The sequence below is a fragment of the Ranitomeya variabilis genome, chromosome 5 (assembly GCF_051348905.1).
Source record: "Ranitomeya variabilis isolate aRanVar5 chromosome 5, aRanVar5.hap1, whole genome shotgun sequence".
In the NCBI taxonomy this organism is placed as follows: Eukaryota; Metazoa; Chordata; class Amphibia; order Anura; family Dendrobatidae; genus Ranitomeya; species Ranitomeya variabilis.
Window position 1 is genome coordinate 675021566 of NC_135236.1, and position 19969 is coordinate 675041534.

Below are 19969 nucleotides of genomic sequence, written 5' to 3' on the forward strand. Positions count from 1 at the left end.
TATAGTAGTTATAGTCTTGTACATAGGAGCAGTATTATAGTAGTTATATTCTTGTACATAGGGGCAGTATTATAGTAGTTATATTCTTGTACATAGGAGCAGTATTATAGTAGTTATATTCTTGTACATAGGGGCAGTATTATAGTAGTTATAGTCTTGTACATAGGAGCAGTATTATAGTAGTTATATTCTTGTACATAGGGGCAGTATTATAGTAGTTATATTCTTGTACATAGGAGGCAGTATTATAGTAGTTATATTCTTGTACATAGGGGCAGTATTATAGTAGTTATATTCTTGTACATAGGGGCAGTATTATAGTAGTTATATTCTTGTACATAGGGGGCAGTATTATAGTAGTTATATTCTTGTACATAGGAGCAGTATTATAGTAGTTATATTCTTGTACATAGGAGCAGTATTATAGTAGTTATATTCTTGTACATAGGAGCAGTATTATAGTAGTTATATTCTTGTACATAGGAGGCAGTATTATAGTAGTTATATTCTTGTACATAGGAGGCAGTATTATAGTAGTTATATTCTTGTACATAGGGGCAGTATTATAGTAGTTATATTCTTGTACATAGGGGCAGTATTATAGTAGTTATATTCTTGTACATAGGAGGCAGTATTATAGTAGTTATATTCTTGTACATAGGAGGCAGTATTATAGTAGTTATATTCTTGTACATAGGGGCAGTATTATAGTAGTTATATTCTTGTACATAGGGGGCAGTATTATAGTAGTTATATTCTTGTACATAGGGGGCAGTATTATAGTAGTTATATTCTTGTGTATAGGAGCAGTATTATAGTAGTTATATTATTGTACATAGGGAGCAGTATTATAGTAGTTATATTCTTGTGTATAGGAGCAGTATTATAGTAGTTATATTCTTGTACATAGGAGCAGTATTATAGTAGTTATATTCTTGTACATAGGGGGCAGTATTATAGTAGTTATATTCTTGTGTATAGGAGCAGTATTATAGTAGTTATATTATTGTACATAGGGAGCAGTATTATAGTAGTTATATTCTTGTGTATAGGAGCAGTATTATAGTAGTTATATTCTTGTACATAGGGGCAGTATTATAGTGGTTATATTCTTGTACATAGGGGCAGTATTATAGTGGTTATATTCTTGTACATAGGAGCAGTATTATAGTAGTTATATTATTGTACATAGGGGCAGTATTACAGTGGTTATATTCTTGTACATAGGAGCAGTATTATAGTAGTTATATTATTGTACATAGGAGCAGTATTATAGTGGTTATATTCTTGTATATAGAGAGCAGTATTATAGTAGTTATATTCTTGTACATAGGGGCAGTATTATAGTGGTTATATTCTTGTACATAGGGGCAGTATTATAGTGGTTATATTCTTGTACATAGGAGCAGTATTATAGTAGTTATATTATTGTACATAGGGGCAGTATTATAGTGGTTATATTCTTGTACATAGGAGCAGTATTATAGTAGTTATTTTATTGTACATAGGGAGCAGTATTATAGTAGTTATATTATTGTACATAGGAGCAGTATTATAGTAGTTATATTCTTGTATATAGGAGCAGTATTATAGTAGTTATATTCTTGTATATAGGAGCAGTATTATAGTAGTTATATTCTTGTACATAGGGGCAGTATTATAGTAGTTATATTCTTGTACATGGGGCAGTACTATATTAGTTATATAGAAAATATATTTTTCGGACACAAGTGTTGTTCTTACCTCTGAACTTTTTGGGCGGATTGGCCAGATCTCCGGCTTCTGGATGGACCACACATCTGTCATCCACCAATCTGGAGAAAGACAAACACAATTTGATATGTAAGGTGCAGCAAACGTGCAAATATTTACAAGGATGATGAGACGCTCAGATAAGGAGCCATGACTAATGTAAGAACTGTACGGCTTAACAAAGCGTGGGGCTATGGTTTTATGGATTGTTGGTTATGTCTACCGCCATATTGTACTAATGTATAAAGCAAATAAATGAGAAAATAATTCTAAAATGTGGCCACAGGATACTGATCTGAAAGTGAGAATGTAATGAGAGAGGCATGGTGGGCCGCGGACCTCTGTGAAGCTGTGAACCCCACCTATTCCATGGCTGTGCCCATATTACCAGATGGCTCCTGTGTATAAAGTCATAACGGTCACTGAAGTGGAAGATAATTGTTGTACATGTAATTTTCTAACATCAGTGTACAGGTGGGACTGCGGCACACTGGGGTCTACACCACGAGCTGCACATTGGGCCCCAGGTATAACCGACAGCAGTGATGATGTCAGCGCTGTTACATCATCAGTAAAAGATGAAGCAATGGCGGGGGACCCAGAAGACACCACTAACTCCAGTAAGTGGGCAAAGTGTGTGTTGGCTGGCACTGTATCATGGGAGGTACGTTATCTGGCACTGGAAGCGAGGGCTGTGGCTGGATATATAAGGAGCACTGGAAGGGCACTGAAAGCAAGGTATATGGCTGGATATGTAGGGAGCACAGGGAGGGCACTGAAACTGAGGGCTGTGGCTGGATATGTAGGGGGCACAGAAAGCGAGGGCTGTGGCTCTGAATTTAGGGGCACAGAAAACGAGGGCTGGGCTCTATATGTAGGGGCCACTGAAAGCGAGGGCTTTGGCTCCATATGTAGGGGGCACTGAAAGCGAGGGGCTGTGGCTGGATATATAGGGAGCACTGGGAGGGCACTGATAGCGAGGGCTGTGGGTCTATATGTAGGGAGCACTAAAAGCGAGGGCTGTGGCTAGATATCTAGGAGGCACTGAAAGCGAGGGCTGTGGCTGGATATATAGGGCTGTGGCTGGAACTGTAGGGATACTGGGGTGGCAATGAAATTGAGGGCTGTGGCTGTATATGTAGGGGCACTGAAAGTTAGTGCTCTGGCAGGAACTGTAGGGGACACTGGGGTGGCACTGTAATTGAGGGCTGTGGCTGAATGTAGGGGGCACTGAAAGCGAGGGCTATGGCTGGATATGTAGGGGGCAGTACAGAAAGGGCTGTGGTCTATATGTAGGTGGCACTGGAAGTGGCACTGAAAGAGAGCTGTGGCTGAATGTAGGGGGCACTGTGAGGGCACTGAAAGCGAGGGTTGTGGCAGGATATATTGGGGGCACTTGGAGGAGCAATGAAAGTAAACGCTGCGGTTAGCACTATAAAGGGGTCCTGGGAGGGGCATGAATAGTCAGCACTGTGCCTGGGCTGTAGGGGGCACTATTTAGTTGCACTTTAAAAGGCACAATGCCCATGGCACTTTCATAGAGGCAATGTGGCTGGCAAAGAGCGTCATCTGACTATCCAGACAATCTTATCCTGGATATCCCCCGTGCCCGCATGCAGCGACTGATAGTCGCCCGGCTATAAATAAGACAAATAAAATCTAAAGTTTCCACAGCGACGTTGAGGACGCCATGAAGAGCCGCCGGCGTCCGCTCCCCCCGATCACCTCAATCTAATGTGATGAGGAGTTTCACACAGGAAACAAGAAGGAAATGGCAGTTATAGGCCGATGGGTAACGAAACCGCACAAAAACGTACAGGCGCCAAAATATTTCTGTCAAACTCGATGTTATCACTGAGGTGTGAGGTACAGAGCGCCTCGCGGTCATTTTGTGGTTGATATGGACACTTAAGATTTATCAAAACTGTTGCTAAGGAACCATGGAGTAGTTACCTATGGCAACCAGAGTCCACCTCACATGTTTTTGGGGTATGCCTTAGGTGACTAATTCACTTTTACCAAACCCCCCCACAGTCCTACAAACAGGAGGTGACCAGGTAATGGGGTCAGAGAAAATAAAAGTCTGAAGGTGACGCCACGCGGCCGCCGTCTCCTCTTTTCCACTTCCTTTCAAGCGCAGAAAATTCTAGTTACGGAACCAATCTACAATGAGACATCTGTTTCCTGTTACTCCGGGAAAGACGAGGGCTGCGGGGAAGAAACGGCGGCTCCTGGACTCACAATAAAGCCTTACTGCAGCCTGGCCACCACAGACCGCGTGAAAAAAAGCAAACAAAATGGCTGCCAGCACCGATTTAGGGCCTCAATCACCAATGTGGGAGAGGATGTTCAATTAGGTCTGTTTTGGCCGGTACATGGAATCCATTTTTTTTAGTCAGACCCCTCAAAAAACCTGTGGTGACGACCTCTGCACCCTTAGTCATCAAAGGGATAGGAAAGAGGGAGAAATACTGTGGCAAACAGATGTCCTGTTATTATTGTCTCTCCACACATGAACATCTTGTAGCGCCCCCTCACAGTACCGAAGCCCCTTTAGAGTCTCCCAAACTATAGAAATACCCCAGATTATGACCAAAGCCCCTTATTGTCTCCCACACTGTAAGAGTGCCCCCTCACAGTACCTAAGACTTTTTAGGGTCTACCACACTGTACGAATGCCCCCCTCGCATTAGAAAAGCCCCTTTAGTTTTTCAAACCATAAGAATGCCTCCTTAGTGCCCCCTCACAGTAATAACGCCCCTTTCGCACCCTGCACACAGTAATAGTGCCCTCTTTTTTTAAACTACCGTCCTCATAGACTAAAGATGCCCTCTTCTTGTCTGCCCACATGGTAAAAATATCTTGTTAGTGCCCCCATTACATCAAGGATGTCCTCTTAGTACCCCCTAACAGTAATGATGCCCCTCACACAGTAAGTGCCCCCTCTGTGTAAAATACAATAAAAGGAAGCAGATACTGTTAGATGGGACATGTGGCGACTCTGCAATGTGAGGGCCACCCAAAACAGCTTGCCGGTCCCCCGTGAGTCTGATATGAGGGGTCTTTGATATTGGGGCTGAACTCTATTTTGGGTCTGAGTGGAATTATGCCTTTTCACATTGTAGCGCCATTTTTTATTTTGACTGCATTTCACCACGCACCTCTGAAAGCCAGTAATGAGAATGGGTCTGAGCTGCAGTACCATTCACAACGTGCGGCCGAAGGGGGCGCTGTTTTTTTGGAATAAAGCAGCCATGTTTTTCTAATCCCTTTAAATACACAAGGTCTTAGAGGAGAGACGGCATTAAAAAACAACTTGATAAGAGCCCCGGACGCCACAATGGACGGAGTTTATACAGCCGGTCGCATTGTGTCAAGATCACGCAATTAATACGACTTCACAAACGTGATAAGGATCCTTTTACCGAGCTGATTTGATGGATTTTAATTCCGTGGAGTGTTTACCTACATGTTTTATTACTGTGAGTCACCTCCATTAATGCCCATGGGTTCTGGGGTCACGTGCTCCTCCGCTTTGGGACTACTTGGCACAAAGTATCAGGGGATTGCTATATAGGCAATTTCCTCATGTAATGTTATCGGCAGATTTGCTTCTGGATCGGCGCACAATCGGACTGTTCACTATAGACCCTTGCTGGACGGTGGAAGGCCCGCGACAACTAATCGGACCACATATCTGGGTCCTAAACACGGTTGTCAATCAAAGCTCTCACAGGAGATATTTCAGGTGTCTGGTTAATATCTCTTTCCCCAGAGGAATAAATGCAAGTTTTAGACCAGGGGTGATACACTGCGGTTTCAGTATGAAAAAGAAAGAATAAGAAAGAAAGAAAGAGAAAGAAAATGAGAGAAAGAAAGAAAAGAAAGAAGGAAAGAAAGAGACGAAAGAAAAAGAAAGAAAAAAAGAGAAAGAAAGAAAAAAAGAGAAAGAAAGAAAGTGAAAGAAAGAAAAAGGAAGTGAAAGAAAGAAAAAGAAAGAAAGAGAAAGAAAAGAAAGAAAAAGTAAGAAAAAAAGAAAGAAAGAAAGAAAGAAAGAAAAAAAAGAGAAAGAAAGAAAGTGAAAGAAAGAATAAGGAAGTGAAAGAAAGAAAAAGAAAAAGTAAGAAAGAAAGAAAGAAAGAAAGAAAGAAAGAAAGAAAGAAAGAAAGAAAGAAAGAAAGACAAAGGATGGATGTAAGGAGGACTGGAACAAAGAATGGAAGGTGGAAAGAAGGAAGGGAAGGTGGATGGCAGGATGGAATCACGGATGGATGGATGGAAGGTAGAATGGAAGGAAGAAAGAGTGGATGGTACGAATGAACCAAAGATGGATGAAAGACAGGATGGAAAGATAGATAGATAGATAGATAGATAGATAGAAGGAAGGGTGGATGGATAGAAGGATGCATGGATGGAAGTATGAAAGAAAAACGGATGGATGGAAGGAAGAAAGAAAAAGAACGAGAAAGAAAGGGTGGATGGAAGGAAAGATGCATGGATGCAAGGAAGAGCGGATAAACGAATGGATGGAAGGAACGAACCAAAGATGGATGAATGGAAGAAAAAAAGGATGGATGGCACCAAAGATGGATGGAAGAAGGGAAGGGAGGAAGGATGGATAGAAGAATGGAACTAAGAATGGCAGGAAGGGATGGATGGAAAAAGGGTGGATGGATTGATGGAAGGAACCAAGGATGGATGAAAGAAAGGAAGGAAGGAAATAAAGAACCAAGGATGCATGAAAGAAAGGAAGAATGGCAGAAATGAAGGATGTTAGAAATGAAGAATGCGTGGATGAATGGAAGGAACCAGGGACGGATTGATGGAAACTATTGATGAAACAAGTATAGATACATAGATGATATACAGCCCCCATACACCGGCTTACATATTAATGTTAGATATCACCGCCATACACTGAGTCACATGACGTACAGCGCAGTGCCCCACAATACCTACAGTGCCGCCATACAGTGCCCACACACCAGCACCGCACACAGTAATGTAACATCAGCGCTATGGGTCTCTATGGCCATTATACCGGCCCATTGGAGGCCAGAAGGGCGTCCTCTCAGGTGTAACACTGTATGACATGGCGGACGACGTGTAACCCCGATATCACTACACGCCTCATATGTCCCGGGTTAATGATAAACCCCGAGATTAGATCGGACGCCCGGACAAGGTTATCGCACTTCTCCTTTTAGCGCCTCCAGTCTTATTACTTCCCTCTTGGAGATTTGAATATATAAAATAGGCGGGTTTTTAACCCCTCACCGACCCTTTCTGCCCTAAGTGATCGTCTGTTCAGGGTTATAGAAAAGCTGGGTGACGACAGTAATGGCGGCCATATTGGTTGTCACTTCTGGATCAGAAACAGTCCTGTGTGACTCACATCTTCCATTATTGCCCCCTCGGCCTCCAGGCAGGAACACTGCTGAGGTGAAGAAGCTTCCTGCTGAGATAATACTGTGGTATTTCGCTTTATCTCGCTGAATGCAGCAGTTCCTGAATATATACCGAGCTGTGAATGCTGCGCATAACGACCGGGGGTGGAGAGACTGAGGGTTATAGTCCCGTTTCAGGGTCTCAACATCAAATAGGCAATATATTCTTTAAGGGGTTGACTATAAAAAGCGTCTCTGACTCTGGAGAACTTGGTAGGTCTGTACATTACATAAGACAGACTAATCCTTCATTTCAATATGAACGGTGTAATACCTCATTTCTCCTGCGGAGGAGCTGCCAAAAAAATTAAACAGTTTCTGCCAGTAGCTTTAAAGAGCGTCTCTCAGTCTGGAGGACCTGGTACATCTGTGCAATACATACATTAATCATTCATTTCAATAGGAATAGTGTAATACCTCAATTCTCCTGCAGAGGAGCTGTAGCGAAATTAAACAGCTCCTGACAATGGCTGTGAAGATCGTCCTTCAGTCTGGAGGACTCGATACCTCTACGGAAGACATTCACAACTCAATGATTCCAATAGGAGTTGTGTAATACCTTTATTTTCCTGTGGTGGTGGCGCAGGGATAATGCCAGCGCCTATAAAGAGTGTCTATCAGTCTGGAGGACCTGGTACATCTGTGCAATACATAGACTAATCATTGATATCAATAGGAAACATGTAATACCTAATTTCTCCTTTGGAGGTGCTGCAGTAAAACTAAACAGTTACTATAGATGGCTATAAAGAGCGTCTCTCAGGCTGGAGGACTTGGCAGATCTGTTTATTGTATAGACTAATCATTCATTTAATTAGAAACTGTGTAATACCTATTTTTTTTTTTACCTACAGAGGCATGGCAGTAAAACAAAACTGTTACTACAGGTGGCTGTAGAGTATGTCTTTCAGTCTGGAGGACCCAACAGAGCTATATATTACAATGACAACACATTGATTCCATGTAATACCTCATTCCTCCTGTGGAGATGCTGTAGGAAACCTGAAGTCAGCGATTCTCTCAGTCTGGAGGACCCAACATATTTGTATATTACAATAACACATTGATTCTGTGTAATACCTCATTCCTCCTGTGGAGGTGCTGTAGGAAACCAGAACACCTGAAGCCAGCACCTACAATGCGAGTCTATCGGTCTGGAGGACCCAACACATCTGTATATTACAATGACAACACATTGATTCCGTGTAATACCTCATTCCTCCTGTGGAGATGCTGTAGGAATCCTGAAGTCAGCGATTCTCTCAGTCTGGAGGACCCAACACATTTGTATATTACAATAACACATTGATTCCATGTAATACCTCATTCCTCCTGTGGAGGAGCTGTAGGAAACCTGAACGGGGCACCTACAATGAGAGTCTCTCAGTCTGAATGACCCATATTTGAGTAAGATATTCAGTCAATTAATTCCAAAAGGATGTGTAATACCTCATTTGTCCTGAGGAGTCACTGCAGGGAAAATGAACACTTGTTGCCAGGTTCCTCCACAGAAATATCTCATATAATAATATAATTAATATTATTATATGAGATATTAATAATATAATATAATACATATTATATGGAGGACATCTTACACCCTATTAACGGCCTTAAACAAAACAGACAGAGCCGAGAGCTTCTACAATCAGCAACCCTTCATCTGGGAGGAATCAATTGTGTAATCCCTCATAAATCCTGCAGGGGCGCTGCAAAAAAAAAAGTTGATCATCTTGTGAGAATTGGCTTAATTAGCAATTTTCTAATATAATACAATCAGAATTACTTCTAAGGGTCTGAATATGGGGTGTGTGAGCCCTTCTGCAGCTTTGCATCCTTGTTTGTATAGAGTCGCGCCCAAGAAGAAATAATATTGCGGCACGATGAGATTTCAGGCGGAGTCCTGTAACCAGGACATGACTCGGGGGCGGCTAGAGAGGCGCGGCGGGATAAGAATAGACTTATCTATCCGCTTCCACGTGACTTCCACCGAAACATATGAACACATCGCCACTGATCTTTCCATACACTGCACAGAAAAATATTCCGATTAACGGTGAAAGAAAACCAATTCCGGCAATGTTTTTGGGGTTTGGTTCTAACGGCGTTCGTTGTGCGCTGAAAATCACGTGACAACATGATTCCTCCGCTCCGTACGATTACGGCGATACCAGACTTGTATAGCTTTTTTTTCTCTCTTAATTTAGACGGTGGGAAAAAAAAAAACTTACGAAAATTTTTACCAAAATTTTTCATTGTCTTACTCAAAATTTTACGTTTTTCATGTAAAATTTTAACTTTTCCGTCAATGAAGCTGTACGAGGGCTTGTTTCTCTTGGATAGCGGGATGACTTTTTTTTTTAGAATACCATTTTAGTGTACGTATGGGATATTGATCACTTTTTATTGCATTTTTCACAGGTGGGGGGGATAAAAGAGGACGAGCTGAGACCAGAAAACGGTAATTATGGGGTTTCGATTTTTTTTCTTCCTCCTATGAAGGCCAACCATAAACACTGACTGTGTAATACCTCAATTGCCCAGTGGAGGCGCTGCAGAAAATTTAACCATTTGCTGCCAAGCGCACAAAGTCTCTAAATATGGAGGACCGGGCCAGATAGTCAATTAAGGACAGTTGCCCCCGGGGACAGGACGGCTCTATAACCAGCGTTCTCGCTTCTGAGGCCTACACAGGCCTGAATCCTGGCTCCCCGCGTTCCTCAAATGATTGTCATGGCGATTCCTTGGCCGTCCACCTCGTCTTTCAACCTCGGCTTAATTCACACATAATTAATTATGTTGTTTTGTTTCTTTTTCTGCTTCCTGCTGATTGAATGAGCCAAGTCAGCGCGGACAACAGCGGCCTTCACAACACAAAAATGTGCCGGAGACACGACAAGCACAGCTCCGAGGAAAAGACAACCCAGAATAAGGAGCCTTCACCCACACCACCGAGGAATAATAATAATATAATAATATCATCACTGAGATATCGCAGCCACGGAGGTTGAGGATCATATCTTATGTATCTCTGTATACAGGGAGCTCCCCCTAGTGGTGGCTGCAGACAGGATCTTATCATGTATCTCTATATACAGGGAGCTCCCCCTAGTGGTGGCTGCAGACAGGATCTTATCATGTATCTCTGTATACAGGGAGCTCCCCCTAGTGGTGGCTGCAGACAGGATCTTATCATGTATCTCTGTATACAGGGAGCTCCCCCTAGTGGTGGCTGCAGACAGGATCTTATCATGTATCTCTGTATACAGGGAGCTCCCCCTAGTGGTGGCTGCAGACAGGATCCTATCATGTATCTCTGTATACAGATTGGCCTACCGCCTCAACGCATTAACCTAATTATCCCTGTGTGGCCTATTAATAAAAAACAACAACATAATCACGTTCCTCCATCATGTTCTCATACACTTTATGCAGTTAATAGCCTCTGTGTCTGTACTGTTACATACTTAGGCAGTTAACTGGTTCATGCAGCTTTACATGAACACCCGAGCCTTACACTATGGCTGGTCCAAATAACTAAAGCAATTGTTACCATCCACCTCTCGTGTCTCCCCTTTTCCTCATAGATTGTAAGCTTGCGAGCAGCAGGGCCCTCTTTCCTCCTGGTATCTGTTTTGAACTGTGATTTCTGTTATGCTGTAATGTCTGTTGTCTGTATAAGTCCCCTCTATAAGTTGTAAAGCGCTGCGGAATATGTTGGCGCTATATAAATAAAATTATTATTATTATTATTATTATTATTATACAGGGAGCTCCCCCTAGTGGTGGCTGCAGACAGGATCTTATCATGTATCTCTGTATACAGGGAGCTCCCCCTAGTGGTGGCTGCAGACAGGATCTTATCATGTATCTCTGTATACAGGGAGCTCCCCCTAGTGGTGACTGCAGACAGGATCTTATCATGTATCTCTATATACAGGGAGCTCCCCCTAGTGGTGGCTGCAGACAGGATCTTATCATGTATCTCTGTATACAGGGAGCTCCCCCTAGTGGTGGCTGCAGACAGGATCTTATCATGTATCTCTGTATACAGGGAGCTCCCCCTAGTGGTGACTGCAGAAAGGATCTTATCATGTATCTCTGTATACAGGGAGCTCCCCCTAGTGGTGACTGCAGACAGGATCTTATCATGTATCTCTGTATACAGGGAGCTCCCCCTAGTGGTGGCTGCAGACAGGATCTTATCATGTATCTCTGTATACAGGGAGCTCCCCCTAGTGGTGACTGCAGACAGGATCTTATCATGTATCTCTATATACAGGGAGCTCCCCCTAGTGGTGGCTGCAGACAGGATCTTATCATGTATCTCTGTATACAGGGAGCTCCCCCTAGTGGTGGCTGCAGACAGGATCTTATCATGTATCTCTGTATACAGGGAGCTCCCCCTAGTGGTGGCTGCAGACAGGATCTTATCATGTATCTCTGTATACAGGGAGCTCCCCCTAGTGGTGACTGCAGACAGGATCTTATCATGTATCTCTGTATACAGGGAGCTCCCCCTAGTGGTGACTGCAGACAGGATCTTATCATGTATCTGTGTACACAGGGATCTCCCCCTAGTGGTGGCTGCAGACAGGACCTTATGTATCTCTGTATACAGGGAGCTCCTCCTAGTGGTGGCTGCAGCCAGGACCTTATCATGTATCTCTGTATACAGGGAGCTCCCCCTAGTGGTGGCTGCAGCCAGGACCTTATCATGTATCTCTGTATACAGGGAGCTCCCCCTAGTGGTGGCTGCAGACAGGATCTTATTATGTATCTCTGTATACAGGGAGCTCCCCCTAGTGGTGTCTGCAGACAGGATCTTCTGTTTCTCTGTATACAGGGAGCTCCCCCTAGTGGTGGATGCAGACAGGATCTTATCATGTATCTCTGTATACAGGGAGCTCCCCCTAGTGGTGGCTGCAGACAGGATCTTATCATGTATCTCTGTATACAGGGAGCTCCCCCTAGTGGTGGCTGCAGACAGGATCTTATCATGTATCTCTGTATACAGGGAGCTCCCCCTAGTGGTGGCTGCAGCCAGGACCTTATCATGTATCTCTGTATACAGGGAGCTCCCCCTAGTGGTGACTGCAGACATGATCTTATCATGTATCTCTATATACAGGGAGCTCCCCCTAGTGGTGACTGCAGACAGGATCTTATCATGTATCTGTGTACACAGGGATCTCCCCCTAGTGGTGGCTGCAGACAGGACCTTATGTATCTCTGTATACAGGGAGCTCCTCCTAGTGGTGGCTGCAGCCAGGACCTTATCATGTATCTCTGTATACAGGGAGCTCCCCCTAGTGGTGGCTGCAGCCAGGACCTTATCATGTATCTCTGTATACAGGGAGCTCCCCCTAGTGGTGGATGCAGACAGGATCTTCTGTTTCTCTGTATACAGGGAGCTCCCCCTAGTGGTGGATGCAGACAGGATCTTATCATGTATCTCTGTATACAGGGAGCTCCCCCTAGTGGTGGCTGCAGACAGGATCTTATCATGTATCTCTGTATACAGGGAGCTCCCCCTAGTGGTGGCTGCAGACAGGATCTTATCATGTATCTCTGTATACAGGGAGCTCCCCCTAGTGGTGGCTGCAGACAGGATCTTATCATGTATCTCTGTATACAGGGAGCTCCCCCTAGTGGTGGCTGCAGACAGGATCTTATCATGTATCTCTGTATACAGGGAGCTCCCCCTAGTGGTGACTGCAGACAGGATCTTATCATGTATCTCTGTATACAGGGAGCTCCCCCTAGTGGTGACTGCAGACAGGATCTTATCATGTATCTGTGTACACAGGGATCTCCCCCTAGTGGTGGCTGCAGACAGGACCTTATGTATCTCTGTATACAGGGAGCTCCCCCTAGTGGTGGCTGCAGCCAGGACCTTATCATGTATCTCTGTATACAGGGAGCTCCCCCTAGTGGTGGCTGCAGACAGGATCTTATTATGTATCTCTGTATACAGGGAGCTCCCCCTAGTGGTGTCTGCAGACAGGATCTTCTGTATCTCTGTATACAGGGAGCTCCCCCTAGTGGTGGCTGCAGACAGGATCTTCTCATGTATCTCTGTATACAGGGAGCTCCCCCTAGTGGTGGCTGCAGACAGGATCTTATCATGTATCTCTGTATACAGGGAGCTCTCCCTAGTGGTGGCTGCAGACAGGATCTTATGTATCTCTGTTTACAGGGAGCTCCACCTAGTGGCGACTGCAGACAGAATCTTATCATGTATCTCTGTATACAGGGAACTCCCCCTAGTGGTGACTGCAGACAGGATATTATCATGTATCTCTGTATACAGGGAGCTCCCCCTAGTGGTGGCTGCAGACAGGATCTTATCATGTATCTCTGTATACAGGGAGCTCCCCCTAGTGGTGGCTGCAGACAGGATCTTATCATGTATCTCTGTATACAGGGAGCTCCCACTAGTGGTGACTGCAGACAGGATCTTATCATGTATCTCTGTATACAGGGAGCTCCCCCTAGTGGTGGCTGCAGACAGGATCTTATCATGTATCTCTGTATACAGGGAGCTCCCCCTAGTGGTGACTGCAGACAGGATCTTGCCATGTATCTCTGTATACAGGGAGCTCCCCCTAGTGGTGACTGCAGACAGGATCTTGTCATGTATCTCTGTATACAGGGCGCTCCCCCTAGTGGTGGCTGCAGACATTATCTTATCATGTATCTCTGTATACAGGGAGCTCCCCCTAGTGGTGGCTGCAGACAGGATATTATCATGTATCTCTGTATACAGGGAGCTCCCCCTAGTGGTGGCTGCACCAAACTGTGCCTCTAAAGATTTCAGAAAACTACAACTCCCAGACTGCATCTCTCAGAGCATGGTGGAAGTTACAAAGTGTTACATACTGGCGACCATTTCAGTGGATAATACCACCTGTAATAAGAAACAGTACCATAAAGAAATTGCGCCTAATATACCACTGATATCTATTGCAAAATAAAAGTAACCATAGTGCTGCCATATAGATCTATGGTTTTCTGAAATGATCACTGCTATACAGTGTTTAATGGGGAGACCTCCAGATTGAGTTCTATGTTGCTCAGGTCTTTGACCACTGACCATACAATACACACCAGCGTGTACATGCTGTATATAGGGTGTACGCTCTAGGGCAGCGCACGGCTGTGTACGGTTTGTCAGAATACAGCACTTAACTCATTAAGAGGAACTGTCAGCGGACAGATTGCAAAACATCCAGAACAATGTGGCTACTGTCACAGGATGGGAGGGAACGGCGCTGCCACGGCTGACAGGTAGCCATCGCTGCAAACCAGCGCCTGTGCACGAGATGTGAGCACCGCAGCCTGCAGTCATGGCAGCAACCGCATCACTGGGCGGGAAACAGCAGAGATCATTCATACTTCTACTCAGGATCAGTAATGTATTGTATGTACACAGTGACTGCACCAGCAGAATAGTGAGTGCAGCTCTGGGGTATAATACAGGATGTAACTCAGGATCAGTAATGTAATGTATGTACACAGTGACTGCACCAGCAGAATAGTGAGTGCAGCTCTGGGGTATAATACAGGAGGTAACTCAGGATCAGTAATGTAATGTATGTACACAGTGACTGCACCAGCGGAATAGTGAGTGCAGCTCTGGGGTATAATACAGGATGTAACTCAGGGTCAGTAATGTAATGTATGTACACAGTGACTGCACCAGCGGAATAGTGAGTGCAGCTCTGGGGTATAATACAGGATGTAACTCAGGATCAGTAATGTAATGTATGCACACAGTGACTGCACCAGCAGAATAGTGAGTGCAGCTCTGGGGTAAATACAGGATGTAACTCAGGATCAGTAATGTAATGTATGTACACAGTGACTGCACCAGCAGAATAGTGAGTGCAGCTCTGGGGTATAATACAGGAGGTAACTCAGGATCAGTAATGTAATGTATGTACACAGTGACTGCACCAGCAGAATAGTGAGTGCAGCTCTGGAGTATAATACAGGATGTATCTCAGGATCAGTAATGTAATGTATGTGCACAGTGACTGCACCAGCAGAATAGTGAGTGCAGCTCTGGGGTATGATACACGATGTAACTCAGGATCAGTAATATAATGTATGTACACAGTGACTGCACCAGCAGAATAGTGAGTGCAGCTCTGGGGTATAATACAGGAGGTAACTCAGGATCAGTAATGTAATGTATGTAAACAGTGACTGCACCAGCAGAATAGTGAGTGCAGCTCTGGAGTATAATACAGGATGTAACTCAGGATCAGTAATGTAATGTATGTGCACAGTGACTGCACCAGCAGAATAGTGAGTGCAGCTCTGGGGTATGATACACGATGTAACTCAGGATCAGTAATGTAATGTATGTACACAGTGACTGCACCAGCAGAATAGTGAGTGCAGCTCTGGGGTATAATACAGGAGGTAACTCAGGATCAGTAATGTAATGTATGTACACAGTGACTGCACCAGCAGAATAGTGAGTGCAGCTCTGGGGTATAATACAGGAGGTAACTCAGGATCAGTAATGTAATGTATGTAAACAGTGACTGCACCAGCAGAATAGTGAGTGCAGCTCTGGAGTATAATACAGGATGTAACTCAGGATCAGTAATGTATGTACACAGTGACTGCACCAGCAGAATAGTGAGTTCAGCTCTGGTGTATAATACAGGATGTAACTCAGGATCAGTAATGTAATGTATGTACACAGTGACTGCACCAGCAGAATAGTGAGTGCAGCTCTGGGGTATAATACGGGATGTAACTCAGGAACAGTAATGTAATGTATGTACACACTGACTGCACCAGCAGAATAGTGAGTGCAGCTCTGGGGTATAATACGGGATGTAACTCAGGAACAGTAATGTAATGTATGTACACAGTGACTGCACCAGCAGAATAGTGAGTACAGCTCTGGGGTATAATACAGGATGTAACTCAGGATCAGTAATGTAATGTATGTACACAGTGACTGCACCAGCAGAATAGTGAGTGCAGCTCTGGGGTATAATACAGGAAGTATCTCAGGATCAGTAATGTAATGTATGTGCACAGTGACTGCACCAGCAGAATAGTGAGTACAGCTCTGGGGTATAATACAGGATGTAACTCAGGATCAGTAATGTAATGTATGTGCACAGTGACTGCACCAGCAGAATAGTGAGTACAGCTCTGGGGTATAATACAGGATGTAACTCAGGATCAGTAATGTAATGTATGTGCACAGTGACTGCACCAGCAGAATAGTGAGTGCAGCTCTGGAGTATAATACAGGATGTAACTCAGGATCAGTAATGTAATGTATGTACACAGTGACTGCACCAGCAGAATAGTGAGTGCAGCTCTGGGGTATAATACAGGATGTAACTCAGGATCAGTAATGTAATGTATGTACACAGTGACTGCACCAGCAGAATAGTGAGTGCAGCTCTGGGGTATAATACAGGATGTAACTCAGGATCAGTAATGTAATGTATGTGCACAGTGACTGCACCAGCAGAATAGTGAGTACAGCTCTGGAGTATAATACAGGATGTAACTCAGGATCAGTAATGTAATGTTTGTGCACAGTGACTGCACGAGCAGAATAGTGAGTGCAGCTCTGGGGTATAATACAGGATGTAACTCAGGATCAGTAATGTAATGTATGTACACAGTGACTGCACCAGCAGAATAGTGAGTGCAGCTCTGGGGTATAATACGGGATGTAACTCAGGATCTGTAATGTAATGTATGTACACAGTGACTGCACCAGCAGAATAGTGAGTGCAGCTCTGGGGTATAATACGGGATGTAACTCAGGATCAGTAATGTAATGTATGTACACAGTGACTGCACCAGCAGAATAGTGAGTGCAGCTCTGGAGTATAATATGGGATGTAACTCAGGATCAGTAATGTAATGTGTGTACACAGTGACTGCACTTTGAAATTAAATGATATACCGTAATTGCTTATTTCTATTATCTGGTCATAGTAAAAAAAGCTTGATTTAGTCAGAAAGATCTGAAACTTCTCTGTAATACACCAGAATGAGCAGTGACACAGTTTCTATATGGAGGGAAAACAATGCAGAAGTTACACACGTGATATAAGTAGATTTTTAAAATACCAGTCATTAGTTAAACTGATTTGTACGTGACACAGAATAATCACCGACTAACAAGTTATCCAGAATATCGAGTACAACTAACACTGCCCGAGGCCGAGGAGAGAAACAGCCGCAAAACAACGATCAAATTACAATTCGTCATGTTATCATTACACTGAGGAAAAAAAGCCGCATCTCATAATAGTCATTCCTCCGATATACATCTGTAAAATCAGTCAGCGACCTAAAGACGGTCGTATTCTAATACACAGGGCGCAGTATTATAGTAGTTATATTCTTATACACAGGGCGCAGTATTATAGTAGTTATATTCTTGTACATAGGAGCAGTATTATAGTAGTTATATTCTTGTACATAGGAGCAGTATTATAGTAGTTATATTCTTGTACATAGGGGGCAGTATTATAGTAGTTATATTCTTGTACATAGGAGCAGTATTATAGTAGTTATATTCTTGTACATAGGGGCAGTATTATAGTAGTTATTTTCTGTACATAGGGGCAGTATTATAGCAGTTATATTCTTGTACATAGGGACAGTATTATAGCAGTTATATGCTTGTACATAGGGGCAGTATTATAGCAGTTATATTCTTGTACATAGGGGCAGTATTATAGTAGTTATATTCTTGTACATAGGGGCAGTATTATAGTAGTTATATTCTTGTACATAGGGGCAGCATTATAGTAGTTATATTCTTGTACATAGGAGCAGTATTATAGTAGTTATATTCTTGTACATAGGAGCAGTATTATAGTAGTTATATTCTTGTACATAGGGGCAGCATTATAGTAGTTATATTCTTGTACACAGGAGCAGTATTATAGTAGTTATATTCTTGTACATAGGGGCAGTATTATAGTAGTTATATTCTTGTACATAGGGGCAGTATTATAGTAGTTATATTCTTGTACATAGGGGGCAGTATTATAGTAGTTATATTCTTGTACATAGGGGCAGTATTATAGTAGTTATATTCTTGTACATAGGAGCAGTATTATAGTAGTTATATTCTTGTACATAGGAGCAGTATTATAGTAGTTATATTCTTGTACATAGGAGCAGTATTATAGTAGTTATATTCTTGTACATAGGGGCAGTATTATAGTAGTTATATTTTTGTACATAGGAGGCAGTATTATAGTAGTTATATTCTTGTACATAGGAGCAGTATTATAGTAGTTATATTCTTGTACATAGGGGCAGTATTATAGTAGTTATATTTTTGTACATAGGAGGCAGTATTATAGTAGTTATATTCTTGTACATAGGAGCAGTATTATAGTAGTTATATTCTTGTACATAGGAGCAGTATTATAGTAGTTATATTCTTGTACATAGGGGCAGTATTATAGTAGTTATATTCTTGTACATAGGGGCAGTATTATAGTAGTTATATTCTTGTACATAGGAGCAGTATTATAGTAGTTATATTCTTGAACATAGGAGCAGTATTATAGTAGTTATATTCTTGTACATAGGAGCAGTATTATAGTAGTTATATTCTTGTACATAGGAGCAGTATTATAGTAGTTTTATTCTTGTACATAGGAGCAGTAATATAGTAGTTGTATTCTTGTACATAGGGGCAGTATTATAGTAGTTATATTCTTGTACATAGGGGGCAGTAGTATAGTAGTTATATTCTTGTACATAGGGGGCAGTAGTATAGTAGTTATATTCTTGTACATAGGAGCAGTATTATAGTAGTTATATTCTTGTACATAGGGAGCAGTATTATAGTAGTTATATTCTTGTACATAGGCGGTATTATTATATCACTTTAATGAGGTAGATACACTTCCCCTCCTCTATTCTCCGGGGGGCAGCACTGAGCGCAGCAGACATTACACAGTTGGCATCCCTCAGTGCAGCCTCCCGTTAATCTATGGGAAGTGAAGTGTCGCTGATTCTCGCACGCCATAACAGTTTATAATAAAGGACTGACGTGTTTATATCACTGAAGCCGTCAGTAATTCTGGAGCTCGTCACAGCTGCGCTACCGGATTCACACGAGGACACCGCACAGTAGCGCCAGTATCTGAGATTCTGATATTATTGATCCTAGAGAAACACATAAAATACTTATGATACAGAACAGCGCCACTCTTATCCATGGCCGTGTGGGGAATTGCAGCTCAGCCGTATTACTGAGAATACCAGACACAAGACTTTACCTCACAATCCTTGGGGGCGACCAGCGACTAATTCTCGCATCTAACGGACCTTATTACCCAGAATAACGGACGGACGCCCCGCGGTCACGTGACTCCGGATTGGGCTTCATTCCACCTGAATTGTCCGATCAATATTCGTTTATGTCCTCTGCTAACAATGGAGCGGCCATAATTACCACAGATCTCAGCGGTCAAACAGTCTTATCGTCAAAAACTCGCTGAATAAATATCATAAAGCGTTCAGACGAGGGATCGAGCCGCCGCGTCGTCCTCGTATTACTGGGATCACAGGTATCCGAGCAGGAGCACAGCAGCCGCATCACAGGGTCACGTCCGGAGGAGAGGGTAACTGGTGCCCTGGGGGGCTTAGGTGGGCTCATCCCCTGCTAGGATAGTTATAGGGGAACTTCTGTGACCAGGATAAAATTGTGATGCTTATAGGGCACATCTGTGGCTGGGACACTTATGGGGGCA

The 19969-nt window shown here is 43.2% G+C and overlaps 1 protein-coding gene across 1 annotated transcript in view; it reads right to left on the reverse strand.

The window, feature by feature from the left end:
- The window catches only part of ITPR2 (inositol 1,4,5-trisphosphate receptor type 2), a 260824-nt gene that overhangs the window by 221761 nt on the left and 19094 nt on the right, over positions 1–19969 (reverse strand). Inside the window, exon 2 of the mRNA XM_077266872.1 lies at positions 1744–1814. Within this exon, the coding sequence (XP_077122987.1) occupies positions 1744–1814 (71 nt within the window). The remainder of the gene's footprint in view (positions 1–1743; positions 1815–19969) is intronic.